Source organism: Cervus elaphus, chromosome 11, assembly GCF_910594005.1.
Source record: "Cervus elaphus chromosome 11, mCerEla1.1, whole genome shotgun sequence".
In the NCBI taxonomy this organism is placed as follows: domain Eukaryota; kingdom Metazoa; phylum Chordata; class Mammalia; order Artiodactyla; family Cervidae; genus Cervus; species Cervus elaphus.
This window is the reverse complement of record NC_057825.1, coordinates 36,190,277-36,218,259: the sequence shown is the minus strand read 5'-3', so window position 1 is coordinate 36,218,259 and position 27,983 is coordinate 36,190,277. Positions and strand designations below refer to the sequence as shown.

General features: G+C 48.3%; 1 protein-coding gene across 1 annotated transcript; it reads right to left on the bottom strand.

The window, feature by feature from the left end:
- Positions 1–19: 19 nt before the first annotated feature.
- LBH (LBH regulator of WNT signaling pathway) lies at positions 20–26,559 on the bottom strand. Its single transcript, XM_043917499.1, has 3 exons — positions 26,326–26,559; positions 23,686–23,788; positions 20–2,620 (listed from the first exon to the last, which is right to left on the bottom strand). The coding sequence occupies exons 1-3, from the start codon at positions 26,349–26,351 to the stop codon at positions 2,432–2,434; spliced, it is 318 nt and encodes a 105-aa protein (XP_043773434.1). The 5' UTR covers positions 26,352–26,559; the 3' UTR covers positions 20–2,431.
- Positions 26,560–27,983: the final 1,424 nt, after the last annotated feature.

Below are 27,983 nucleotides of genomic sequence, written 5' to 3'. Positions count from 1 at the left end.
AAAAGAAACCAGACCAGAGTGGAAAGCATTTTCAAACTTTATTTACAACTGTCACAGTGACAAAAAGTAGTTTGAAAAAAAAAAATGCTAGTTTCTCCCTGAGCCTCAAAAAAGAACAGATAGAAGTTACAGGAGGTTCATCTTACAACAGGCATTTTTACTGAAATACTAGGGTTGGTTTTTTTTTTTTCCCCAATAGGATCAGTTAGAAATACACACAAGTTACTTTAAAAAAAAAAAAAAAGAGGAGGCCAGACAGGAGCTCAGCCACTTGTTCAAGAGCAGCTGAGTCCCCACAGCAGGCTCACCGCTGAGGGTCCTGACTTAAGCTGTCAGCCCCTGGCCTGCTCAGACTCCACATGGTCATACAAAGGGATCTAGCGACCAGCAAAAAATAATAAACCACCCCCATAAACACACATATACACAAAGCAGATTTGTTATGCAGTTTACAAGCACGTTCCCATCACATGGCAAGACTGGGACAGATGATACAGGGGAGCATGAGACGGGGACACAGAAACACAGGATTTTCAAAGGCAAGACCCCATCCACGGAGGGAGGCATGGGTTGAGAACTGCAGCTGTGAGGAGTGAGAGGAATGGGGGCAGGTTCCCTGCGGCTGAAACAGGAGGAGAGCGAGAGCTAGAGCAAGCAAGAGAGAAAGAGAGAGAGAAAAGCTCCCTCGCAGGGCCGGCTGCAGGCCTCTCCCACTTGCCCGAGGAGCTGGAAGAAGTTATTGCCATCGGTGTATGCAACATGGACAGACAACACAGGGTAGGGGCGGAGGGGCGGGGGATGAGCATCGGCTGCCCAGAACCAAGTCCTGCTGATACAAGCTAGCCACGTTGGTCCTCCCGCCCCAGCATTCCCCAGAGCCACACTAACCTTGAGGTATTAAGTACAAGTCTACACACATGTCCCAACCAAAGGGGCTCAGCCTGGACGGCCCGGGGCCCTGAGGGGACGAGGTGGGTGCCTCAGTTGGCTGCGTTCAGCCCCAGGGAGGGACTTGAGCTCACTTCTTGGCTGCACAGTCCTGCTCTGAGATAGAGATGTGTGAAGGGTTTCGTCCTGCAATCTGCAGCTCCAGATGGTTCTTAACTGTGATAAGGAGCTCTAAGTCCACGTTAGCTTTCTCTGCAACTATAGCCCTCACAGGGGTCAAGTGGGAAGGGATGCTGCTCCCTCCCCACGCCACCCACCCTCTGCATCCAGGAACACCAGGGAAGAAGCCCAGGATCTCATTACACCCTTGAGTTTCAAATTCCATCCCTGGGCGGCCTGTCACCACCATCCACAACTCCCAGGCTCTGCCAGCTCTCAGGACCTGCCTTAACGCTCACTTCCCAGTGAGAAACAGAAACTCTCCCCTGCTAGCTGCTCAGCCCCCACCAGAAAAAGAAGCCAAGATCCCACGTAGGAGTGGGTATTGTAGCTGGTCAGGCTGGCTCGAACCCACGGCCAGGCTAGCAGCCACCCAAACGGCTGTGCTGGGGCTGGGAGGGTGGGGGTCAGGAGCAGGAAGGGCCAGCCCTGGAGGGAGGGCCCGCCACGCTGTGCCTCCACCCAGAGGGAGAGCGAGTCTGGGGGGAGCAGCGGAGAATGGACCTCGGTGTCCAAGCATCTATCTCGGCCCTCCAACAAGGGCGGGAGAGGCTCTCGCTATTTCCAAAAGGGCTAGGATGGGGGGCAAAGAGGATAAATCAGGGGAACGCTCAAAAGTGCAGCCTCTCAAAAAACTTCCAGATCACAGCAGGCAGGAGCATCGGCCAGGGCCTGAGGGGAGGGTCTGGAGAAGGAACCAGGAGACTTTTCTCTTTCCCGGCATCACCTCCGGCTGGCTCTGCAGGAAGCCAGGCTCCACGGCTCTCCTTCACCTGCCTCCCATTACAGACCAACACACCCGAAATAAAAACAAAGGTGGGCAGTGGGCAAAATTAGAGAGAGAGATGAAGACTTTGTAGGGTGATGCCTCGGTAGCCAAAGCGCGTGCTGCTGGGTCCATCTTTCCTGGCTGCACTTCTCTGCTCAGTTTTCTTTTCTCTTTCATCTCCTGTTTGTTTTTCTTGCCCCAGACGCCCTCCCCCGGAGCCCACTGGAGTCACAGGGCTGCCCCCAGCCCGCCTGAGTTTAGATAATGATCTCCAAGATGCCCGCCTCCCTGCACCCCAACCCTGCTCTAAGAAGCTTCCTTTCTCAAAAGGCCTGGCGCGTAGTCACAGAGGGCTCTGCTGCCCGACATCTCAAAAAAGGAAAAGAAAAGAAAAGAAAACCGACTCAGTGATTTGCAGGTGCAGAAAGGAAGCCATCATCTGACGTGTGCAGAACTGCAGGGGCTCACACACGCTCTCCTTCCATGGTAGTGGGAAAGAACACAGTTCAGGTACAGAGGCTGTCTGGTGTGACCCCGAGGGAGCCGGCGTGGACTCTACTGCTCCTTGTTTTCACTCGCTGTCTCTTCACAGTTGTCCTGTGCATCCTCCTGGACCAAGAACTCCTCGGGGGGCCACCGGAGCTCCCCACTCTCCACCTCCCCCTCTGTGGGCTCCACCACAATGGACGGCAGACGGTCCTTCAGTTTGCAGCAGCGGTCAAAGTCTGACGGGTCAGGGAAGATCTGAAATAAAAGCAGAGAACCCAGTCACATTCACGTGCAGGACTGAGCCCCCACTGCACACCAGGGACCATGCTACTCTGCCCTGGGAACACTGGGGAGCATCAGGCAGGGGCAGGGAGCAAACTCCAGGGCAACAGAGGAAATGAGCCCTTGGCCGACTAATCCTGAAGTTGAAGGCTTTCATGGCAGTGCTACCAAATTGGTGTTTGTCCTTTTTGGTTTTGTTTTCAGATAAAAGAACTTGAGACCATGTCCTCCACAGTAAGTCACATCTCCAATTGTGGCAAGCATTTTAACTACAAGTACAGTGCATACAACAGGTGCCACAACAGCAAATTCCTCCCAGGATAATTATCAGCATTTGATGTGAGCCAGATACCAGGTATTTTATGTAGGTCATTTGCACCCAACACAGTCATGTTGAAACATAGGTGCTGCGAATGCCACTCAGGAGATACCTGGAGAAGGAGGGTGCCCAAATCATTCAGCCTGGAAAGGTGCAGTGGTAGAATGGGATTCAAACCCAAGTCTGTTTGACTCCCAAGTCCATGCCCAATACCACCTGCCCCTTAAGGAGACGGGTTCTAATCTCACTGCAGCTGTGAAGTTGAAGTCAAATCAGAGTTGAATGCACGGCCCCAGACATGGGCAGGTGGGAACACAGTCCCAGGCTCCTTTTCCACCTGTGAACAACCCCTGGTTCCTTGACAGCAAGGAGATCAACCAGTGAGTCCTAAAGGAAATCAACCCTGAATATTCATTGGAAGGACTGACGCTGAAGCTGAAGCTCCAATACTTTGGCCACCTGATGCGAAGGACTGACTCATTGGAAAAGACCCTGATGCTGGGAGAGATTGAGGGCAGGAGGAGGAGGGAGTGACAGTGGATGAGATGGTTGGATGGCATCACTGACTCAATGGACTTGCGTTTGAGCAAACTCCAGGAGATAGTGAAGGACAGGGAAGCCTGGCATCCTGCAGTCCATGAGGTTCCAAAGAGTTGGAAGAGGCTGAGCGACTGAAAAATACCCACCTTGACAATTCTATACCTGAAAGAGTCTAATTCTCTTTCCAAAGTCCTGTCTACAAGGTCCCTTTTTCTAAGCCTACTGTGTGTCTTGCCCAGAGCCAGGGGAAACCCTAAACCAGGCTATAAAATCCAGGCTCTGTGGCTTCCCTTTGCACACGCTGCCCTGTGACTACAGATGACCCAATTCTTTGCCCAGCAGCTTAAGTGCTTAATCCCAAGGGCTGCTGGTCCCCTGCCACACACAGCCCTCGGGGACTCACCAGAGAGCTGGAGAGAAGAGACTGGGCTGCTGGGGCTTACAAAATCACACAGCACCTATAAGGTCGTCTCTTCCCAACCTGTCCTTTTAATAGATACAGAAACTGAGGCCCAAAGGGGTCAGGAGACTTGCTCAGGGTCACATAGCTTGTTCATGGCAAAAGAAAGGAAAGTGAAACAAGGAGGAGGGTGGAGACTCATTTGAAGAGAACCTGGGGGCTCCCTGTGCCTTGCTCTGTTCCTTGGAGGTACTAAAAGGGCTCTCCTAGAACCTCAGGCCTTCCCAACTTCTGGGGTGTGATGAGGGTGCCCAGTCTTACTGCACCCGACCCCACGAAGTGTGGTTCCCATCAAGTCCCTGACCGTGTCAGAGGCCACGTGGAGCTTCTGGGAATCATGGGCCTCAATACAACCTCCCCAATCCCTGCAGATGAGTGATTATTAACCATTTATCCAATAAAGCCCTATTGCTGGGGATTAAGTCTTAAGCCAGCTGCACAACCAGGCATCATTAAAGATTTAACAAGGCTTATAAAAAGTATCATAATGGCAGCCAGGAGGAAACCAAGGCAGGAAGGGGCTCGGCTGGGGGTGGTGGTGAAGGGAGGCGTGGGGAAAGATGATGCCCACCACAGGTTTCCTCTTCCCGAGGCAGCCAGCCCTGCAGGTCTGCCCCTGGACTGAACTGTGTGCACTAGACTTCAGTGCCGAGCAGGGAGAAGGTCATGGGGCTTACGTGGGCCCCTCCTCATTCTCTCATGTGGAGCTGGAGCCCCGCCCTGAGAGGGGGAACCAGATGCCCTTCTGAGCACAAGCCTTGGGCGTGAGTGAGGGGAACCCCACGAGTGGAAAGTATGCTACAGTTTACAAAGCTCTTTCAGACATCACCTGCCTTAGGCCTTACTGCCACCACACCACACACCACACCCCTCCACCAGGAGCAGAGAGACCCTGGGACTCTGAGGGCCACAAGGAAGAGCCAGGATTCAAACCAGATCTGCATCTTCTGACCAATGAATGGATGCTACTGGGCCAACACGCCCATTTCCTGAAAGCTGACCAAGGATGGTGGTAAGACCCTGGGCTTTAATGGCCCATCTGGCAGTTCAGCCCCCAAGATGACCATCTGGGCAGACAGGTCCAGAAGATGAACTGTCGAGTCTGGACACTTGTTCTACATCTTTAAGGACAGAGCTGCGAAATATCAGGAGGGGATGGACACCAGGCCCAGGACAGCCCTGGACCCCTGCCTCTACCCTCTGACCTCAAGCCTGGGGCTGTACCTATGCTGCGACTCCCTGGCTGAGAGAGGTGGTGACCGACTTCTAATTACAGTCGCCCATGCTGAGGAAAAGCTGAAGGGACACGCAGCAGCAAGGCTAGCGAAAGGAAGAGGAGGATAACAAGCAAAGGGCATGTGGTGGAGAGCATGTGATTTCGTTCTGAGCTGAGAGGGGGTCTCTCATTAAAAGTAGGATGATGCTGCTGATGATGGAAGATACGGCAGGCACATGTGCTGAGCAGAATCACAGATCACAATAATCCTCTGAAGTATGCAGTGGTGTCATCACTATTTATAGATGAGAAAACTGAAGCACACAGAGGGCAACTGACTCACTCACGGCCACAGAGTCAGGAAGTGGCTGAACGGGGACCCAAACTCTGACCCACAGGACTTCAAAAGAGGCGCCCATTTGATAACACAAAGGGTCAAGACACAGACCCCAGGTTCTCACTATGTCCTTGACATCACTTGTCCAACCCTACCTAACCAAGACCTCTCAACCGCCTGGGCCTGAGTTTCTCCATTTAAGAAGTGAAGTGGCCTCTGGTCTCACTAGATGGATACAAATCCTGGGCAAACACAAAGATGATAAAATGCTTTGAGGACATATGTTAAATTCAAATTGGAATGTCCTCTTTGGAGCAGTTTCAACAGGACTATGGTAAGTATTCAACCTCTAAGCAAGAGGCAGTAATACTAACACAATAATTAAAATAACTCCAAACAATTTCATACCAGGAGCTGCACAATTAAGTCTTTTAAGTCCTTGGGGGAAGTCTGAGCATTGAACTTCTGATACTGCTTAGTTGCCAGAGAACTTTGCTCCCTGAATTGCTCAGAGCAGGCGCCATGGGGAAAAAAAAATTTTTTTAACAAAGCCTGTTAATTACTTAAAAAAAAAAATCACTATAGTAATCTAACCTTCCCATCAGAGATTATATTTTATTATCAGATAATACCAATTTATGTCTCTGAAAATTGTAGCTCTCTCCAAAGACAAACAGAACGCACCCAGAACCAACCAGCTTCTCATTTCCTCACATCCAGACAGAAAGCCTTGCAAAGCATAGCTGAGTATTTTGCCAGTACAATCTTATCTCTGACAGCTGCCTAAGAGGCTGACCCCAAGGAGGTCAAGATTTTTCCACTAAGTCATGCTTTTTAATCATCTAGGCAGCAGAAAAATGAGAGGTTGCAATGGCAATTTGATGGGGTGGGGAAGGCAGTGGAAAAAAGGACTCAAGTCAGACTTGCCAAGCACATGACAGGTAGGGCTGGGGCGGCAGGCCAGGCCAGCATGCTGTTTGCCTGCAGGAACTGGCAAGGGATAAACCAATTGCCCCTGTTCCAGAAAGAAAAGGCTTCTGGCTAAACCTCTTACCCCAAAGCATCCCTTCTCCCTGGACTGGGGAAGGGGAAAAACTCCTTTTCTCTTCTCTCTGCAGCAAAGGCTGCCCCTCTAAGAAGTCGGGAAAGGATTATGGGGAGGCTCTGAGAGGTACTTCCCACCCTCACCCTCCAGGCAGGACAGGTCAAGACGCACCCTCACAGCTGGAATTCTCTCAGCCCTGCCCCGTGCTCTGCCCACTAAGACTGCACTCGACAACCAGCTGTCCCCTTGGCTGCCAAGGCCGATGGCTTGGATGAAACTAAAAGACACCAAGTTCCCTTCTTTGCACGCGAAGTCTTGGCAATCACATGAACCAAGAACATCCCAGGCCCCATCTGTCTCACTGTGGAGGAACAGCGGGCATTCCAAACTTGATAATGGTGAATTTCATAAGGGACATTTCTTCACAGGCATCCTTTGCCGGGTGGCCTCCAATCCCAGCAGGCTCTGACATCTTGGGAACTCAAATGAGTTCACTCGAAAGGTCAGAGAAGCTTTAGGACCTTCGAGGAACAAACAGTCTGTGAGCTGTAGTTTGGATGCTGGAATTTCTGCCTGTGTATATCGGAGCCGTCCAATAGAACAGTATATTGGACTATGTTTCCACAATAATGGAAATGTTTTCTACTCGCACTGTCCGATGGCATCAGCCACATGTGGCTCTTAAGCACTTGAATTGAGGCTAAGTTTTTAAAATTTCCTTCAATTTTTATTAATATGAACATATGAAATATGTAAAGTCAAGTAAATATAAATTGCTACACAAGTAAATGGTTAAATATGAGGACAGTGGAAAGGACTGTCCTCCTTTCCTCCTAGGACTGTCCGGGAAAGCTCAGGATGTTTGGCTGATGGGCCCACATGGGCTGCCTCAGAGCAGGGAAATCTGGGGTTGAAGGTGATCTCCTGGAGATGAGGAATTAGTCAGCAGGCTTTTGTTGAAAGCATAAAAGTTGCCAGTCAGTCGGCTCCCATTCCACCCACGCAAGGAAACTGAAAGGTAATACCCGAGCTCCAAAGGCCTGAAGTTTGGGAGCCTAGCTATCAACTGTCTGCCTCTAAGCCAGGTGACTTAAACCTGGCTGCCTCTGGGATGGTAGAGGAGAGAGACGCCTGGCACCTAGGATGGAAAATGTGAGTGACTCTGGTTGGAGCAGCTCCCCCTCCCCTCTGCCACCCCACCGTGTACACTCATCCTCAGCCATCACCCCAACAAACAACCACAACCCGAGCTGGCCACAAACAGGGTGGAGGGCTTGGCAAAGAGTTGAAAGATGCTAATAAGGGAAAGTGGACACCAGCAAATAGAGGAGAGGAAAGGTGGTTAACTAGACACAAAGGGCTAATTACTAGTTCTGCAAGCCGAGATCCAAGGAGCTTGGCCATCCGGTTCCTCTTTGCTGGAGAGGAATAGAGGGAAGAGGCATGTTGGGGTGGGAGGGGGAGGAGGGGAGGTGGGAGATGAATAACCAGGTGGCTCTCCAAGGCCCCGAGAGGGATCTGCCTGAGCATCCAAAACCACACAGTGAGCCTCTTCCCTCCCTGAAGGGGGAAAAAAAACCATCAACCTCAAACCTGCGATGGAAAATCTCCACTCCTGCAGGTAGACCAGGAGTCTGAAAGATCTGGCTTTTCCCTAGTCCCTGAGTTTTATTATCTCTATGACTGGGGTCAAGTCATTTTAATTTCCCTGAGCCTCAGCTGCCTCCCAAGTAAAATGAGGAAGGAGTTCCCACTCTTACAGTACTGTTGGAAGGAATGTGGAGGCCCACCCCCTTCCTTTCCTCATGTATAAATTGGGATTAATGCTCATTCCCATCTTTCAGGGCTTTGGAGAGAACTAAATACAGGTATGTGCGAACAAGTTCTGTAAATTTTAAATTCCTAATGATGGTTCTTATTAGGTAAAGCTGGGGTCCCCAGGGAACATTTAGATTGAGGAACTGGAAAGTCTGTGGTTGTAGCTTGGGACAGGAGGAAATCAGCAGCACTCCTGGGCTTGTGCTTACAAATTCTAGGCCAGGTTCTTTGGAGAAATGGTTGTGGCTGAAGCCTTCACTTCCTCCCCAGTGCCTCTCTTTTCCCAGGGCATGAGTTAGGCCAGCTGGAATGAAAGCCACTGCCTGGTCCAGATCCTGGCCCTTCAGTGGAAGCCCCTGCAGCTAGAGGTCTCCTGATTATGCATCCTTCCCTCCCTCCCCCAGCCTACTCCCAGGTCCCGCTGCCTAGGTTTCTTATTTTTCCCGGAGAACAACAATGGATTGGCCTTGTGTGTTTATCCCTCCCTAGGAGGGGCTGCTTTATAACAATGGGCAGATCTCTACCAGCATCCTGCTCTGCCAAAGGCTGAGTGAATGAGAGGCAGCTAATTAAAAAAAAAAAAAGTACACCCTTCTTCATCATCACTTGCATTTTACTGACTTTTCAAAGTGAAACGTGGCCGGTTAAGAACAGAAAGAATTAGAGCTTAGGGGCACAGTGGCCACTGACGGATGCAGGGGACAAGCAGGAACAATCTCCCATCTCCACTGGGATGCTAGTGACCTCATTCTCCATCCTTGAGACTCACCTCACTCGAATCTCCCCTGGACAGGGTTATGGAATATCCACCTCACCCTCTCCTACCCTTCCTTGGTGTCTCTAATCCTAAAGGAGACTTGAGTAGAGATGTAGGATTTCATAACAACTGTTGGATCTCCTTCCTTTGGATTAAAGATGCTTAAGCCTCTAGCCTTGAAACTTAAAAGAAAAGGAAATCCTCTGGATAAACACCATCTCTCATAAACATCTCTCCAACACACACCCATCCTGCAAGTCAAGAGTTCCAAATTCCAATTAATTAGCACTCATTGCTGCTGATAATTCTGGGTCCAGTGAGCTGATGGGGCTTTTGGAATATTAAAGAATGTCTCTCAAAGTTCTCCAGGGTGCTAAGAAAACACTGCAGCTATCTGGCATAGGATAATTTCACATATCCACATTCTATTGTGTATATCATTATTGCCCTTTGAAAAGAAGACAAGCTTCTCAGTCATCTCAGGATTTGGGGAATGGCTTCTCTGTCTCTCCCATTTGTTCTACCCAAGTGTCCCACAGCCACATACCCCCTTTCTCAGAAAGCCCAGACTGACAGGGCTGCTGTTTCCAACTATTTCCTCATTTTTTGTTTTAGAGACAAAAATCTTGAATATTTGGCCTGGTCCCATAGCCTTCCCATTCTTGTCTGGGGCTCTGCTACTACATGGCTTCCAAACTCATCACTGGATGGAAACAACTTTCAGGTCTCTAAGGACTTGCTTACAGCCCAGCTCCAGGGCCTCTGCTTGGCCTTTAGTCATCACCACCTTTGCAGCACACTACGAGGCCAGCCTGCTCCAGGACTTACACTCTCTCCTGATTCTCATGACCTTGCTCGAGTTTGCCTGACCTGCTAACCTCTCCTTCCCTGTGCCCTCTCTGGACTCAGTGTCCCCCTAGGTTTTTCTCTGAACTCAAGGCAGCTTTCTGGCTTCAACTGTCCATCTTAGACTGAGGATTCCCCAATTCACGGCTATCCATCCCTTTCCACCATCTGTGAAAAGTCTCCACTTGGACAACATCCATCACCTCCCACTCACCTTTTCCCAAAGTGAGGTCATCAGCTAATGTATGTCTTTAAAAGTTTCCTGCTCTCTCCCAAATAGGAAGCTTGACAGTAGGTCCAATAAAAGAGATCTGGAGATTTTAGTTGATCATAAGTACAGTGTTGATGCAAAAAGACTGAAAAAAACAGGGCTATGTTCCTAGAGGAACAGCTCCTCTCATGGAGCTGATCTACACCATCTGCACTGAGATGCCCTGCTGCGGCCTTCTGATCTCTGTTCAGTCTAAAGCAGTGGTTCTCAAAGCTCAATTCCTCAGGTCCTTTCAGGGAGAGAGTGTCCCTGGAGTTAAAATACTTTCTTCATAATACTAAGATGTTATTTGCCTTTTTTCTCATGTTGATACCTGCACTAATGGTATGAAAAAGCAAAAGTGGGTGAAATTGCTGGTATGGGTGGCTTCAATGGTAAACAATCTGCCTGCAATGCGGAGACCCTGGTTCGATCCCTGGGTCAGGAAGATCCCTTGGAGAAGGAAATGGCTATCCACTCCAGTATTCTAAGCCTGTAGAAATCCTTGGACAGAGGAGCCTGGTGGGCTATAAGTCCACAGAGTTGCAAAGAGTTGGACACAACTGAGTGACTAATACTAATACAATGCAGGAGTTACTGATGGCAGTAGCAGCAAACTGGTAGTCAAAGTATTCTTCACCACCCCCCACTCACAATGAAAACAAAATTCTCCATGTCCTTGATGAAGCAGTAAAGATTAATTTTTATTAAATATTGATTCTTTAAGTCAGTCCAGTTCAGTTCAGTCGCTCAGTCGTGTCCGACTCTTTGCGGAATCACACCACGAGTCGCAGCACGCCAGGCCTCCCTGTCCATCACCAACTCCTGGAGTTTACTCAAACTCACGTCCATCGAGTCAGTGATGCCATCCAGCCATCTCATCCTCTGTCGTCCCCTTCTCCTCCTGCCCCCAATCCCTCCCAGCATCAGGATCTTTTCCAATGAGTCAACTCTTCGCATGAGGTGGCCAAAGTACTGGAGTTTCAGCTTCAGCATCAGTCCTTCCAATGAACACCCAGGACTGATCTGTTTTAGGATGGACTGGTTGGATCTCCTTGCAGTCCAAGGGACTCTCAAGAGTCTTCTCCAACACCACAGTTCAAAAGCATCAATTTTTCGGCACTCAGCTTTCTTCACAGTCCAACTCTCACATCCATACATGACCACTGGAAAAACCATAGCCTTGACTAGATGGACCTTTGTTGGCAAAGTAATGTCTCTGCTTTTTAATATGCTATCTAGGTTGGTCATAACTTTCCTTCTGAGGAGTAAGCATCTTTTAATTTCATGGCTGCAAGCACCATCTGCAGTGATTTTGGAGCCCAAAAAAGTAAAGTCTGACACTGCTTCCACTGTTTCCCCATCTATTTGCCGTGAAGTGATGGGACCAGATGCCACGACCTTAGTTTTCTGAATGTTGAGCTTTAAGCCAACTTTTTCACTCTCCTCTTTCAATTTCATCAAGAGGCTTTTTAGTTCCTCTTCACTTTCTGCCGTAAGGGTGGTTCTTTAAGTACATGTTTTTTAATACACTATGCAAAGTTGCTGCTGCTGCTGCTGCTAAGTCACTTCAGTCATGTTCGACTCTGTGCGACCCCATAGACGGCAGCCCACCAGGCTCCCCCGTCCCTGGGATTCTCCAGGCAAGAACACTGGAGTGGGCTGCCAATTTCTTCTCCAATGCATGAAAGTCAAAAGTCAAAGTGAAGTCACTCAGCCGTATCCGACTCTTAGCGACCCCATGGACTGCAGCCTACCAGGCTCCTCTGTCCGGGGGATTCTCCAGGCAAGAGCACCAGAGTGGGGTGCCATTGCAAAGTTGGAATACAATATTTCTGGTATGTGTCAGAGCACAACAGTTGTCTCGCAGAAAAACACTTATGGGATTGAGTTGCAAGCTGAACTAGCTACTTTTTTCTATGGAACACCATTTCAGTTGAAAGAATTATTGACCAACAAACCATGGTTATTCAGACTTGGATATTTGGCAGACATAAGACTGGTATTTTAAAGGAAATGTCTAATGGTGTTTGTTACCAATGGTAAAAACTGAGGTCTCAAGCAAAAATTAGAATTTTGGAAAACTTTTATCAGCCATCATAAGCTTGACAGTTTCCTATCACTTGAAGAATTTCTGATGAGACCAGTGGAGATATTAACTAATGTGATTTTTTTTTATATTACATTACAAAATGTATTAACATTTGGAAGATCTGCATAACTTGGTGAACCTATATTTTCCAAATGATCAATACATCAGGTTGTGAAACAAAGCATGGGTAAAAGAGTCATTCAAAGTGCAAGATAGGCTAATGAATTTTATGTAAAAGTACAGAAAGTTCACTGATAATGTTTCAGATTCCACATTACCACTAACCTTCAAGAAACTACCACTTATTCAGTTTTGCCAAAATATCAAAGAAAAATATATGAAAAGGCTATTAAAATATTTCTTCCTTTTCTAAGTACATATCTGTATAGGCCAGATTTCTTTCATTGACTTCAATCAACACATATCAAATCACAATAAATTGAAGGCTCTAGCTGTTTTCTGTTAAGCCAGATATCAAACAGATTTGCAAAAAATGTGAACACTTATCTTTGTTTTAGAAAATATATTTACTTTTATTAAAATCATTAGTTATATTAATTAATGGTTTTAATTGTTATTTTAAAGGAGTTAATAAAGAATAAAAATGTTAAACACTCTCTTAATGTCAAAAGATAAAATCCACATAAACAAATGTTATCTCTGGGGGTCCTAAATAATTTTTAGGAATGTAAAAGAGACTAGGATTAAAAAGTTTGAAAGCCAATGGCCTAGAGAAAAAAAAACACCTTCATAAAGATGACTATATAAGTCAAGATTGAAAGATAATATGTTTTAAAACTGGAAAAGACTTGAGGGGAACATAAAAGGTACCTTCAAATAATTGAAAGGCTGACATGAAATCTAAGAGAGAGAAGATTTGTTTAACTCCAGGGGCCAACTAAGATTAGGATGGAGGATTTCACCTCATTACATAACATTTTAACAAAAATGATAGAATCAGCTCTCTCTCCATGACACATGGGGGAAGGCAAGGCCCAAAGAGATGCTGGGAGTCACCTGAGATGACATAGACAGTAGCAAAGCCAAGCTTAGAAACCAGTCCAGATTCATAGTCTAAAACCCTGCTGTGCTGAGAGGTTCTGAGCTCCATATCACTATCCGTGTCCAAAGAACACGTAGGTGACCCAAGGTCATGCTACTGGCATTTAAGTGCATCCCCACATCTGACAGAGACTGGTCCAAGCCTCAAAGGTGGTCAAATCTCCCCCAACCCCACTCAGAGATGCTACAGTACCAGAGTTTTTATTCCAAGGAGAATATCTATATTCATGATCTCCAAATACAGCATATACTTTGAAAGAATTTTGAAAAATTGTCTCCTTTCACACCTGTTAAAACTGACACCTAAAACTTCTGCTATATTATAAACACCACCATTTTAAAATAAAACTTTTATGCTACTCTTTTAAATGTGTACTCAATGGCTTATAAACACCATAGCAATTTGATAGCAACCATCACCTATTTTAAAAAACCTCATGAACAAGCTCTTAAGTCAAATCATATTCCTTTCTCTACTTGAAAATATATGTCCATTCTACTGCTTCATAGAAGTTTATCTTAATATATTTTTCTGTTTGAAAGTTTTTAGTCATTAGTTTTTTTCATACTTCTCAGGAATAATATGTCTTTATTGCATATAAAGTGACTTTTAATGTTTTTATGTCCTGTGACCTTAAGGTTTTAAAAAAAACAAAATTCTGGATTGTCTTACTGCAGCTACTAGTATATAAGTGATCAATAAATATACCACAAATAATTATTAAAGACAAAGGCAATTTTTCATTGGTTCCTATAGACAAGTGGGACATATGAAGCTTTTTAGACAGTAACATTTTTAAATGGTCCATTTTGTTGGATGCCCCTAAAGTTTCTACACACTGGGGAGGCACCTTAAAAGATTCAAGCTGGTGAGAAGCAGGTCCTCTTACAAAGAGGATGGAGGGCAATCTTGACCAGAAGGGTAAGAAGAGAAAACTGGTGAGATCTGTCTTCAGGAAACACAGTTTTAGAGAGCAACAGAGGGAAGCCAAAGATGTGGAAACTGATTTTTCCCCAAATGCTCTCTGCTGTCACATCCCTTGGAAAGTTTCTGTGAACCCCAGGGCCAGCTGTCCTCTGGTTTTAACACCTTGCTGAAACAAGACGTGGTATATACACAGAACATTTATTAAGAAGTAATCTGGCATTAAAACCTCCAATATTAGGGTGCCAAGGAAAACAGCCAAAAATATTTCTGATATGGCTTTAACTGCTGTATCCAAGGAGTCAAATGAAAAAAAAAAACACACACACAGATATCATAATTTAGTATGAACTGATCTTTAAGAATGCTTCCATCTAAGAGTATATCTTCAACTCTGGAAGAAAACAATTCCTTCATGGTGACAACAGTGACACCAACCACAGGAAGTCGGGCACCACCATTGTTACTCTTTCCTGTCCACACTCACACTGTGGCTCAGTTATATTTTTTTCTTTACTCGCTTGTCTAAAACATATTTTAAAAAAAAGTTCTATCACTACATAAATGGAAAACTAGTATTTCTTATCATAGATGGTAACCATAAAATACACTAACACTTTCAAAGTTTGTCTGTATAACACTTACATTAACTTTGTAAACCACCAGGCATATGGGGGCCCTACTGGAATGTTGGCCTAAGCTATTTACCTGTTGCAAAGAACCAGGAGTCTTGCAGTATTGTTGGATGGAAGGCCCTTGAACACTGGCCCAAGACTTCTATTATGTTCAGACTGACTTCTAAGAGCCCCGTGTAGCCTTGATTCCAGGGAAGCTGTATTTCTTTTTTCTTTTTTGAGTTTTATATTGAAATATAGCTGATTAACAATGCTGTGGCAGGTAGACGGCAAATGGACTCAGCCACACATAAACACGTATCCATTCTCCCCCACACTCCCCTCCCATCCAGGCTGCCACATAATGCTGAGCAGAGTAGGGGAAGCAGTATTTCTAAACCATGACCACTCCATGAGCCAGACCTGAAACCCCAGGAAAACCCAGAGGGTTCAGGGGACTAAACGTGGATCTGTTCAACCTTCATTGGTTTCCAAGCCAAGACAACTTCCCCAATCTTCCTCAAGGTCACACAGTGCTCCAACGTCCTTAATAAAGGAGATAAATAGGGGAATCGACAACTCACACATATTCATAATCCATAAAGTGTGTCAACATATCCACTATAGGACAAGAATGTCACTGGCTATTTTAGAATGCTGGCTAAATGGTATCTAAACATCATTAACTGCTATCATCTCTGCTCAAAATAAGCAATTAATAAACTAGAGTAAGATGTACAGCATCTCTCAAACACTTTAAAATAATCAAACACCTTTCTGACTCTCTCCACAAAGCCCCACCATCATCCTACATGTATAGATTTTATATCCCCAGAGATTCTATTTGCTAAAGCTTTCAATGCTGGGAGCTAGCATATTATGATAAACTCTTTTTTTTTCTGTTTTTAAGGTAATGTATAATCAAGAAACTTAATCATGTTGAATATGTTTGATTCAGTAATTCTATTTCCAGGAATTTCTGGAAACGAATCAGACCTGTGCAGAGATTTGTGTAAAATGATGTTTAAAGCAGTGTTCTCTGTAAGAACAAAATATGCCACAACCTAAACATTCAGTAATAAGTGGTACACAGCACAATGAAATGCCATTTTATGAAGAAAACCAAATGACAGGAACATAGTCACAATATTATACAAAATGAAAAAAGACTCACTAGATTCACTCTAGCACACACAGTATTTCCTCAATTTTATTTTTTAATAAAAATGAATATAAAACTAGAAGTAAACATATAAAAATGTTTCAGTGATAGGAATGCAGGCATTTAAAATTTCCTTTGTACTTCTCTATATTTCTCTAAATTTCTAGAAGGAATTAGTATCACCTTTATAAATTACAACACACACACAGACACTGTTACACCTTTTGACTCAGAAATTCTACTTCTAAGACCCTATTCTAAGACTATAATATAAACTACAAACATATATTTATATCTAAAATTATATATAAACTATCTTATTATTTATAAAATAAAAATGTATACAATCTAAAAAAACTAAACAATTGGAGAATGGTAAAAAAAATCATGTTGTAACTTTATGATAAAATACTGTACAGTTATTAAAATGTGGCTTTGAGGCATTTTTAAGATAAGTTATGATAATGTGATGCTGATGATTTACATACCATTAAGTGAAAAAGCAGAACACAACTCAGTATCTTGGGCACATAAAAATACAAGTGCCATGGAAGAGAAAGGAAAAGATGCTAAAATGCTAACAGTTGCAATTTAAGAATGGTCAAATTGTGGTGACTTGGAAAAAAACTTTAAAGAAGAAAATAAAAATTCCACAATGGGCATGTGTTACTTTAAAAATTTGAAAAGTAAGCATAAGAATAATAAAATACATACTTCACCAGTGAAAATGTGAAATTACTCAAAAAGGAGGGAAGGAAAAGAAAGTTTTCCTATAGTTATAGAATTCTGATCTAAAATAACTGCTATTAACATTCTGCCATCTGCCATTTTTGGTCATAAGCGAGTGTGTAAGTGTGCTCCTGTGTGTGTGAGTTCATGTAAGTGGATGCGAGTGTGTGTGTGTGTGCACGCGTGCATGTGCACTCATGTAGGCATCTCAGGCTCAGTCCCCAGGAATCAGCAGCTAAGCCTGGTGCTGCCCACACACATTCGCCTGCTGAAAAATTAGAGCTGACACATAGGGCTGTATCTGGAGAAAATGTTTAGAAATTTGGGAAAACCAAGGATTCCTCTCAAATCCAGAGATGTCTCAAGCTCTACAAAGTAAAGACAGAAGATGAATTCAAGGCACACTAATTAATTCTGCCTGGGAACCACCTTCAGGTTCAAGTCAGGAGAAAGTCAGACCTAGAGACACCCTGCCACACACACTGGACTGAGGTTTGTGACTGCTCTCCTTGCTCAGGGCAATGCTCCTGATGGTGAGAGATCTGGAACCTTCCTATTGGCTCCAATACAATCCCTGGCTGAGTTACAGACAGTCAGTGTCACTTCAGCTAAATGTTTGAGTGTTTCTTCTCTACAGTTTATGTAAAAGGAGCTTCTCACAGTGCAAGGCAATTAATTCTAGCAGAGAGGGAGCTGAGGGAGCTCCCAAACTTCCCTTGAGGTCAAAACAGTCTGGAGCAACTTTTGGCAAATTTTACTTCTTTTTCTAAGACAGGTCTGTGCAACAAAGGGCTCTCCTTCAGTCAAGGAGTGAGGAGTAGACACAGGATTTGATTGACTGATTAGGGACAAGGGAAGGCAGGTGGCGAGATGAGAGGTGGCCAAGGGAACCCCATGGCTACGAGACTGCAAAGGCGCGGAGCCCGGGCCGCTCTGATCCCCCTGTGAATGAGGGCCTGTCTTCATCCTGAGAGGATTATTTCAGGACTTGGGCCTGAGAGATCATTTCAGGACATTCACTAGACACCCAGGAATAGCTCTTGGCTCCAGTCACAAGATTCGCCACCCAAACTCATCCCTTTTCCTCATGGTACAATCCTCCTCTCTATCCAACCTGGGAGACTAGGTCAGCATAGAGAAAAATGCTGATCCTATGAGAACCCACGCCATGGGGTGGCCAAGGTGGAGAGAGCATTCTCAGCTCAGGAAAGGGAGAGAAGAAGGGGCCAATCAATCACACAGCATCCAGTAAACAACTATTTGCCGGACTCTGCGCCCGGCACGGTGGGAACAAAGAGCCATCTAAGACACAGACCCTGGGCCTGCAGAGTGATGAACACACCACCGCTTGAGAGGCCTCGGGCCTAACACAGGCCCTTTGAGAGAAGGCCGGGTTGTATGGCTCCAGTGTGTGTCACGTTGGCTGGGGAAGTGAAGCAAGCTTGTTCTCTCCCTGGCGGTGCTACAGACTCACTGTTGTGACCACGGTGTGCGCGTTGTGGGGGGAGCCCCCGTGGGAATAAGTCCAGCCCTCTGCAGGCTCTCACCCAGGGGCACTCCAAAACAGTGAATGCCGTGTGTATGTGTGTGTCAAGGCCTTGGGCATGGAAGGAAGGTGCTGGATCCCCTACATAAAGTAGACGTGACCTGAACACTGACGTGACCTGGGTGCTGGCTCAAAAGGAGGCAGCACGTGCAGACACAGGCCCAGTGCTGCTCAAAGAAACAGACTCCCTGTGCTTCTGAATCTTGTGGCTCTAGCTGCCGTGTTCTGCCTCATGTTCTTCTGAACTGTACCAAGCAGGGAGTGCAGTGGATGGGGTAGGGACAGGAGAGAGAAAACATGCTGGGATTCCAGGAATATGTCATGTTCATGGCTGGACGACTCTTGCCAAGTGCTTTGGAATTTTAGCTTTATGTCCCTCCAGGGACAACTGAGGCTTTTTAAGTCTTATGTGAAAGATGATTTCCTGGTGACGAGCGGACTTCTGTGTGCCTGCTCAGCCAGGACTCCCAAACTCCTGAGAACCATGCGGGGGTATGCAGCTGGGGGTAACCAATGAGACAGGGGCGCCAGGAGGAGGAGACAAGGGGCTGATGACACGCCTGGAGTGGCTTTGTGAGCAGGGGCTTGAGGGAAACAGAACAGAGACACAGGCAGGAACCCCAGCCCGTCACGGATTTCCACACCTGCACTTACACAGGAGGGAACAGGAGAGCCAGGCTCGGGGGTCTCGTCAAGAGAGGCTCAATGGACAGGTGAGTGAAGAGCAAGCGTTTCTGAGCTACTGTCTGATTGTAGATGTTCTGCTGAGCCTGCTCTTTGAGACAGGATTTGCTGCTTCTGATAAAGAGTGAGGAGGGGGAGAAAAGGGAGTTGGCTAATGCTGGCCTTGGAGATGGAAGAGACAGAGAAAGTCTGTCCCAGGAGGGGCCAGGTGCTTCAGACCTGTCCTAATGCAGAGCGGAAAGAGAGGCTCAGACTGCAAGAAGCAAATGACAGGACTGTGGCAGAAAAGGTCACCCACTACTGTCCCTCCTCCCTGTCCTACAAAAGCCAGGACATCCCTCCCTCCTGTCTCAGGAAACGCAGGGGAAGATGCAGGAAAGCTCTCAGCGCTGAGGATCAAAGGGAAAGCCCAGAACACGAGGCACTGTGGTGCATACAGAATTAGTGCTCTAGCTCATAGCGCATCCTCCCTGGCTTCCCTTAGAAGGAGGGGAGTCCACTGCTCCTCTGACTGGTGGGTGGACATCAAATGGTAGGAGCATGAGACGAAGAACAGCAGGAGGAATACGGGTGGCCATGGAAGGAGGGTGTGCTGATTAGAGAGGAATTTAAAGAGCCTTGGAAGGATAAAAGTTATCAGATCTTGGTTCAGATGCTTGAGAGGGGACAGATTTAAATGAAGACCGAAGAGCCAAATCTCTATCTAGAACTCAGCAAGGGGGGATTATAAACTGCAGAAGCCTCAGCAAGCTGTGCTGGGGAAGCTGGGTGGCCAGGCTGAAATGCACAGCCTTTGGGTTGCAGCAATATCCATGACCAGAGGCAAATGCCCAGGACCCTGCCCTTTTCAGGGCCCAGACCAACTCAGGCACAGCACAGAAGAAGACCCAGTCAGAGAGGCATTCCAAAATGTCACAATCTAGCGGGGTTGCGGGGAGCCTGCAAGGCAGCCACTGACCTGCTTCCCTGAATTAGAGAAAGTAGGAAGGCATTAGGCAAACATCCCTATTCAACGGGCCAGAGAACAAGAAACTGACAGAGGCAGTGTGAGGAGGGAGCTGCAGCCCAGCAGGGACAGAACCCCATCCTCCTTCTGAAGACCCTCCCACTCAGCCCCCTGTGTGCTGGCCACCACTTACATCCCTGCCCAAAATGTACTCTACTTTCTATTAACCGTTTATTCACCCACCTGGGAGGGTGTCATAATTCATGCCAAGTGAGACAGCAGATGTGGACTGCACATATTGAATTGACTCTCTAAGTAAATGTTAAGATAAAACAGGGTACTGGCCCTGCCAATTTTTATACGTGCTCATAAAACAGCACTAACTCTCTAAGCACAAGAGATAGGGCTTCCCCAAATCTCTTAGGGGATAAAAAGACATCTATCCGAGTCTGTGTAGGGGACGCAGGTTTGATCCCTGGATGGGGAAGGTCCCCTGGAGGAGGAAATAGCAACCCACTTCAGTATTCTTGCCTGGAGTAGCTGCATGGACAGAGGAGCCTGGTGGGCTACAGTCCATGGGGTCACAAAGCATCAGACATGACTGAGCAGAGAGAGATGTGATGCTGAGGAGGCCCTTTAAAAATTCTAAAGCAGAAGTGCAGGTGAGCAGCTTTAGAATCAAGAGACTCAACTTTACTGAAACTACCACCATTCACTTAGCACCTGCTCTGTCAAGGCCCAAGCCAGCAGGCACCTCAGGTTGGGGAGGGCTATTGGAAGGGTGATGGTTGATAGGCACAAAGAGGGAATAAGGCATCCTCTGCCCTTGGAGACCTGGGCAAGGAGAAGGTCAGGCAGGACCATGGCAGCATCATTTAAGCTCAAATGCCACAGGCGCTGGAGAAGAAAGATGTCACATCTGGGGCAGAGAAATCAGCAAAGCTTCGTTCTGGGGAGGTCTGGAAGGTGGGGGGAAAAACTGACAAATTCCAGTGTGCCTATTTATTTTACGACCTTATTTCAAGGTCAAACCACAAGTCTGAGATTCTGTTTCAACTGCTAAGTCGGGATTGATGTCTCCATCCCACTTTTAGTTCCTGGGAAAAGCAGGTCGCAGTAAAAGCCATGTACTATTATTACCCTCAGGAGGAATGCCAAGAACAGAGCTCAAAGCTCTGCTGCCCCCAGATCCAAGCCCAGCCTGAGCATGTACAATGGACAGACCTGGCCAGTCCCCAGAGCTCTGGTGGGAATATGTTTAATGGGATGGCAGTGGCTTTGAGTGGGCCCAGAGAATACCGGTTATATGACAACTGTCAGACCAACTTGCTGCAGAGACCTGAGCCTGGCCCAAACGGAGGCAAGCCAAAGGTGCTACAAAATTAGAGATGGAAGTGTCCTCTCCAAGTCCTAATTTTCTTTCAAGGCCCCAGTCTGACTTTCTCCTCCCAAGCCTTCCCATTGCCACACATCCCCAGATTGACCATAGCTTTCCAATTGCTCCACCAGATGGCCTGTATTCCAGTTATGTGCATGCTGGTCTCCCCCATAAGCCCTGGACCCTCCTCACAATGCCCAGCATAGCATGTGACATACAGCAAGTGTCCAATAAATGCTGATTGGTTGAAGATAACCACTGCTCCCCTCTCTCTTCTCCAGGAACACCTTTCTGAAATCTTGTGATGGACTGCACTGGAGCTCAAGGTAAGATATTTTGGTACTGGGCAGTAGTCTGCTTGAAGGTAGCAGGAACAGATCTCCTGAGAGGCTGTGAAAACTGGGCCCTCAGTCTAGCACCATAGGGGAAGATCTGAGGGCCCTTTGCTCAGGCAGCATCGAGTTATCTCAGGAGCCCAGAGGCAATTTTATTGTCCTCCGGCCCGCGGCAGCCCCAGTTGAGCTGTCCTCACCCAGCACCACAGCACCTTCCTCTGTCATTACCTGCTCTATCCCTCAGATTCAACAAAGTAACCTGAAGGTCAAGAAAACTGCCCTGTAGGACCTGGCCCTTTATCCTGGGATCTGTTCAAAAGGAGAATATAGAAAGCACACATAAGATATACCAACGACTGTGTCTGGAAAGGTTCTGTGATGGAAATCTGAAACCCAGAACGAAACAAACAAACAAAAAAAAACCCCTCACCTGTAACCACAAAGATTCAGTCTGATTCAGTGACTTGGAAACTGGTATCCAAAAACACCCCAGCCAGTGGGTCAGGAAACTTCTGCCCTCCCACAGGCTGTGGGGCCTTCAGTTGTCTCTCTCAGACCGGCTCTGAGAGTGGAAGGGAGAAAACCAACCAGGAAAGGGTATTCCCCCCCTCCCTCTGAACCCCCGCAAGCCACCTAAAGACTTCTTTCCAGCCAACAGAAGAGGCTTGGCCGTATCGACACACAACAAAGGGGCCTTCTTGAACGTCCCAAGTGTGTCTGAGGTGACTCTTGCTGTCACCTGCCAAATTACCTTAGCCAACCTCAGCTTTCATCTCAGCTCTCTTTGATCACCCTCCCTCCATCACACCCACCCAGCTTTCTGTTTTCTCTTTCTTCACAAAAACAAACCTAGAATGGTTCTAAGGAGTGACTAGCCAGAGCAAAGTCTCAATTCCAGCCAAGAACCAACCCTAAGGCACAGACAGAGCAAGGCTTTGGAATTCGAGACCCAAGTCAGCCACTCAGTCTGAGCCTGTTTCCTCATCCGTGAGACAGAACAATAACTCCCATCTCAGAGCGACGGTCAAGACCAAACAAGTAGTTTGTAAAGTGCATGGCCCATAGCGGCATTCAGGTAGTATCTGCTGAATGAGCCCACCGCACCCCATTCATTTTCCCCATTCAGCCATGCTACACAGTTTCCAAGATCTTCCCTTAAAAACAGACTCTTTCCTCCCCCATATGTAATGACCTAGGCACTCTCCTCAGAAATTTGAAAACAGTTCACTGCCCTGAAGGTATTTGAAGGTCTCTGTAGTGGGCTAGGCACAGTGGAAAGCATATGGTAGGCCAGAAGGAGCACGGGGCTGAGAATCTGAAGGCATTACTCAGACCACTTTTTTTGGTCCTTAAATATTCTGGATCCACCACACAGGATAATCTCTGTGCTGGATCCTGGTGATCACATCCTTGAGAGAGCTACCCTCTGGGGAAAGGTCTCTTCAACTCTAAGTAGTTTGAACACTAACCCTGTTGGAATCAGTTGGTCAACCATCAATCAAAGGAAGAGAGCAGCATTGGACACAGCAATTCCTTCACCAGACCACCCTTCTTCATAAGACGCCCCTCACAGCAATGTTACTACTGCCCAAGGCTTGCCTGGGGAGGGAAGTTCTGGTCTGAACTGACTACACAAATCACCTCCCCCTTTGCCACCATAAAGGGAAGAGTTTATAGCAGCCAGGATGACTAATTGAGAACTGGCTCACGCTTTCTGAACGCTTACTGTGTCCCAGGCACTATGACTGCCTTACCCATGTTATTTCATCATGTTGAATCTTCACAATTCTATGAGGTAAGAACGACTGTTGTCCCATTTTACAGATGAAGAAACTGAGGGTTATTGGCATTCAGGAACTTTCTCAAGGGCACATAGATCTTACAAACAGCACTCAGATACAGAAACAAGTCTACCACCAACCCCAGCAAAAGCCACTAGGCTCAAAGAAGCCAGAACAGAGCCTGTACTGAACTCACCTGGTAGGAAAGGCCATCCTTTCGGGGGTTGAGACCAATTTCTTCCATGGATGGGGTGTTCATCATCACTTCAGTCATCTCGGCCGAGCTCAGATAGTCAGGGCTGCCAAGAAACCCAGAATAAAAGTCAACAAACATACACACTTTCACATTCCTACTCTCGTGCCTTCTGCTGTTAAATCAGGAAACTGTCTGGAAGGAGGATGAGAGGTGTTCAAAACAGAACTCACAGAAAAACAAGCTCATACCCCAAGGAAGCGCCTTACAAGCCCAGAGCATCAGGGCTCTCAAAAAAGCCCATTGTCTGAAAACCACTCTGGCAAACCTCCCCTTTCCTCCTCTCTTGTACTAGTCCCCACTGGCACAAAATGACTCTGAATTTTCTTTTAAGTGACAGAACTAGAAAAAAAACCCAAAACAGTAAGTAGCTGAGGCCGTCTGTCTATATTAAAACCAATTCAACCCTTCTCTAGGGAAAATGAATATTGCTATTACATAATGATAACAGGCCAAGCTCAGGGAAACCAAGTCCAGTACTGCTGCCTTCCTAAATTTCTATATCTCTCTGGTGTTCTTTTTTGCAAAATGTCCCATATAAAGCCCCAAGGGGTCAGCTTTCCCCAAACTTCACATCTGCCATCCAAGCCCCTTCTCTAGCCCTTGCCACAGCAGCTGAAAGCTCACAGCTCGAAAAACATCCCCTGGATTAAAAGCCTTAAGGATGCCTGGACTCTGATTGCAAAGGAAATTTCCAGAGGGGCCAAGTTGGCCCACCAATGGCTGACATGTGAAAGTGCTTTGTACTCTGTAAGCAGGATACAAGTGTTCCATTATCCTCACACAAGCCATGGGCACGTACAGGGTCCCGAATGTGTAATGCCAAATAGCACATACCAAAGTCAATGTACTCGCTACATAACACTCAACATTTTCACCATCATGCCTTTATAAGTGGTTAAACATAAAAAGTAAGGTAGGTCTTAGAAAGACCACAGCTGAGGAAACAGGGATACCAAACTCATCTTCATTTTACATTTTACAGTTTCTACATAGTGTAGAAATGGCACTAGATTAGGAAACAAAAGCAATAGGTTCTCCAAGCTAAGCCACTCAAGTGCTGTGTGATCACACAACCTCTCTGAGCCACAGGTGCCCTGTTAGTTACCACGACACTAATAATGCAGAGCCCACAGTTTCACAGTTATGCTCACAGTGCTCCACAGGGTGAGGGGTGGAGCACTACAAACTATGAAATGCTAATCAACTGTAAAGTGAGACCCAACCTTAATCTCTCAGGGGACAATAACCCTGATGGGCCTTGACGCACATCTTGGTGAGTTCTGAGTGCTCAGGGGCACACAGCCTCCAATGGCCTTGCAAGTCTCACCCATATGGTACCTGGAGGTAGGAGGGAAGGGGTGAGGGAATTTTTACTCTGCTTTGAGAATGCCGTCTCTTTTCTAATTGGGCAGGCTGGGTTGGGGGAGGGGAGACTAAGAGAGGATGCTAGGCTTCCGGGCAAGTTTGAGGTCAAGGACGAGGACTCCAAAGTCAGTTTCCTCCTGGGTTCGGGAAAGGCTATTGCCCACCCTCGAAGAAACGAGACAGAAGAGCGCCCACCCGACTCTGGCCGGGCTCTCAGCCTGATGTCCCGGCGTTCACTCCTCTCTCGGCGCGGGGCCGAAAAGTTGAACCAAGAAGCATGAACTTTCCGGTTTCTGAACTGAGCAGGACTGCGTGGAGCTGGAGCCTGCGCGGCGGGGCTCTCTGCACGCGCACCTGAGAGCGCGCTCGGGGCCGCCAGCGCTCTCCCCACGACCGCTCTTCCTCTCCTCAGCGCAGGAAGGAAGCAGCAGCCGGCACGCAAGTCCCAGCGGCCAGGGGCTCGCTCTTCAACCTGCCGGGCGCCCAGGACGCATCCCTCCCAGCTCCAATCTCAGGTCGGGTGCAAACCTCCGCCTCCCGCTGCCCGGCCCGGGCTCCTCCAGGCGAGCCCGGGGGGAGGGCGGCTCCTCCCCAGCCTCGGCCCCCAAGAAAGGCGCGTCGGGTTTAGGGGCTGTGGAGAGGAAAGGGATCGAGAGGTGTAGCGAGTGATCGTGCGGCTGCTTGTGGCTTCAGTCAAGTTCCGTGTGGGGAGGGCGTTTTCCCCAACCCTCGGAGCTCTGCAAACGCGGCCGCTGCACCAGCTCAGCCTGGTGGCCGCGGGCCTCGACGCCAAGACTTGCATGCAAACAAAAAGGAAAAGGGGAGGGGCCGGGGAGAGCTGGAGCCCCCTGCGCCAGGCCGGGCGCGCGCCTCCTGCAGCCCTCCGCAGAGAGGGGGTTTTATTAGCCGGGTTCAGCCCTGACCTCTGGTTCTTCTTCCACCCCAACATGACTGTACACACACCCTCCCAGCCGTCACTTAAGTGAAGGCTGCGAGTTCACTTCCTTTGTCTGGATGCTCTCACCACCACCACCCCCCACCCCCACCTAGGCAACCTTGACGTTGACGCCTGCACGGGCTTGGGCGGCTGGTTAGTGCCCGGTGCCCGCGCGCCGCCCGCTGCCCTCGCAATCCAGCCGGTACGAGCAGGCGCCCCGGGGCCCAGCAGCCACGGCCGCTAGACGGATGCCCGCCGAGAGCGCAGAAGATACTCACCAGTGAATGGGGAAATAAACAGACATGAAGTCCTAGGGGAGCCTGACCCACGCCCTTGTGATTTAAACACGGTCACTGCGTCCCGGGTAAGGATGTCAGCGGCGCAGAGTGGGGCGGCAGGCTGCCGGATGCGGGAACTGGGCGTTCGCTGGTCCGCCTCCAGGAGACAGCCCCACTACCAGCGATGTCGGCAGGGCAGACGAGCTCGCGGCCCCACAAAGAGCAGGGGAAGCGGTATTTATAGGGGCGGGGGCGGGGCTCGGCTCCAGGAGGCCACGCCCTCCCTCGCCCACTCCTGGCATAACGTCACCAAAATCATGAATGGCTTCAGCGCTCGCAGCTCCGGCTGGCGGCGGCTGGGGGGCGCGCTCGGCTCCGCTCCCCGAGGGCCGTGGTTTGCTGCAGCTTTCTAGCCCGGCCCCCACCCCACCACTCACACACGCAAACACGCGCGTGGACACGGGCGCGCGCGCACCCGCACGCACGCACTAGAACCTGAGTTCAATGTCAACGCAGCTACCCGCTTACAATCTCGCCGGCGTCCGCACCCCTCTCCCAGCACACACCCCGGGGACTTCTGGGCTGAGGACTGTGGCGTGAGGAGGGCGCCGGGGCCCGCTCTGGACACGACCGCTCCGTGGCCGCCCTGCGCTGGGGGAGGGCGCCATCCCTCAACCAGCGCCCTCTTTTGCACCCACGTGCCGTCCCCAGCCCACACCTGGGGTTCACCCCCGCTCCCCCAGATTAGGCCTTTCCCTGGCATCCTCGCCCGCAGCACCTGGATCGCTGCGCCCGAGGCGAGGCGCGTCTCTTCTGTCCCCCGGGAAGCTGCGTGGAAATGAGAGCACAACTCCAAAAGAGGCGGTGGGAAGATGGGAGGGGACGCGGAGCTGGGGCGACCGAATGCCCGCGGGGGCTCGTGTTAGCTTGCAAGGGGCTGGTCTGCAGCGCTGGGAGCTGCGGAAGGTTTGATCTGGGTGAGAAAAGATGTGGTGTCGTTGTAGGGTTTTTTTCCACTGGACACATACACACTCGGCCGGCGGCGGGAGACCCGGGGTGCTGGGAGTCGCGCCGGGTAAGCACACACCACCCACCAGCCTGGGCTCGCAGATCTGCTCCAAGGAGAAGAAACAAAAGAAGAAACAAAAGGGTTCCGAACCCTCCCACCCTGCCCAGGAATTGCGGTGCTGCCACCAGGAGTCTCTGGGGCGCTCAGGCTGCCGAGCAGCCCCCATAGCAGGGGTGGAGTCTGCCCCGCTGTGGCTGGAGTGGGTTGCTTCACACCTCTGCCTCAAAGACTCCTGTAAAATAGCTTCGTAACCCTGACTTCAGCGCGCAGAGGATGTCTGTGGGGCGGTAGGGGGAGGTGGGGGAGGTGGGGGAGGGAGGTATCCCAAACTAGGCAAAATGAAGTGTGCGTTGAACTCAGCTCTTTGAAAGATAGTGAATGTATTGGGTCCATATGTTTGTGCTTAAAAGTAGAAACATCAGGTTTACCTCGGGTAAAGGAGGATAGGATTAATGGCGAGGTTTTAACAGTGGCAGAGTCATGAGGGGGGCCCTCATGATTTGATCAACCCTCTCAAGCCAACCCAAATAAAAATAATCGATAAGAATGTACAAGAATAATTACATGAAAACCAATTTTGCTCTTTTTA

Excerpts from the sequence above, each read along its gene's own strand:
- LBH (XM_043917499.1), bottom strand. The coding sequence starts at position 26,351 with ATGTCTGTTTATTTCCCCATTCACTG. Across the intron at positions 23,789-26,325 it reads GTTTATTTCCCCATTCACTG|CCCTGACTATCTGAGCTCGG; the intron begins GTGAGTATCTTC and ends GTTTCTTGGCAG. Across the intron at positions 2,621-23,685 it reads AGGATGGCCTTTCCTACCAG|ATCTTCCCTGACCCGTCAGA; the intron begins GTGAGTTCAGTA and ends CTTTTATTTCAG.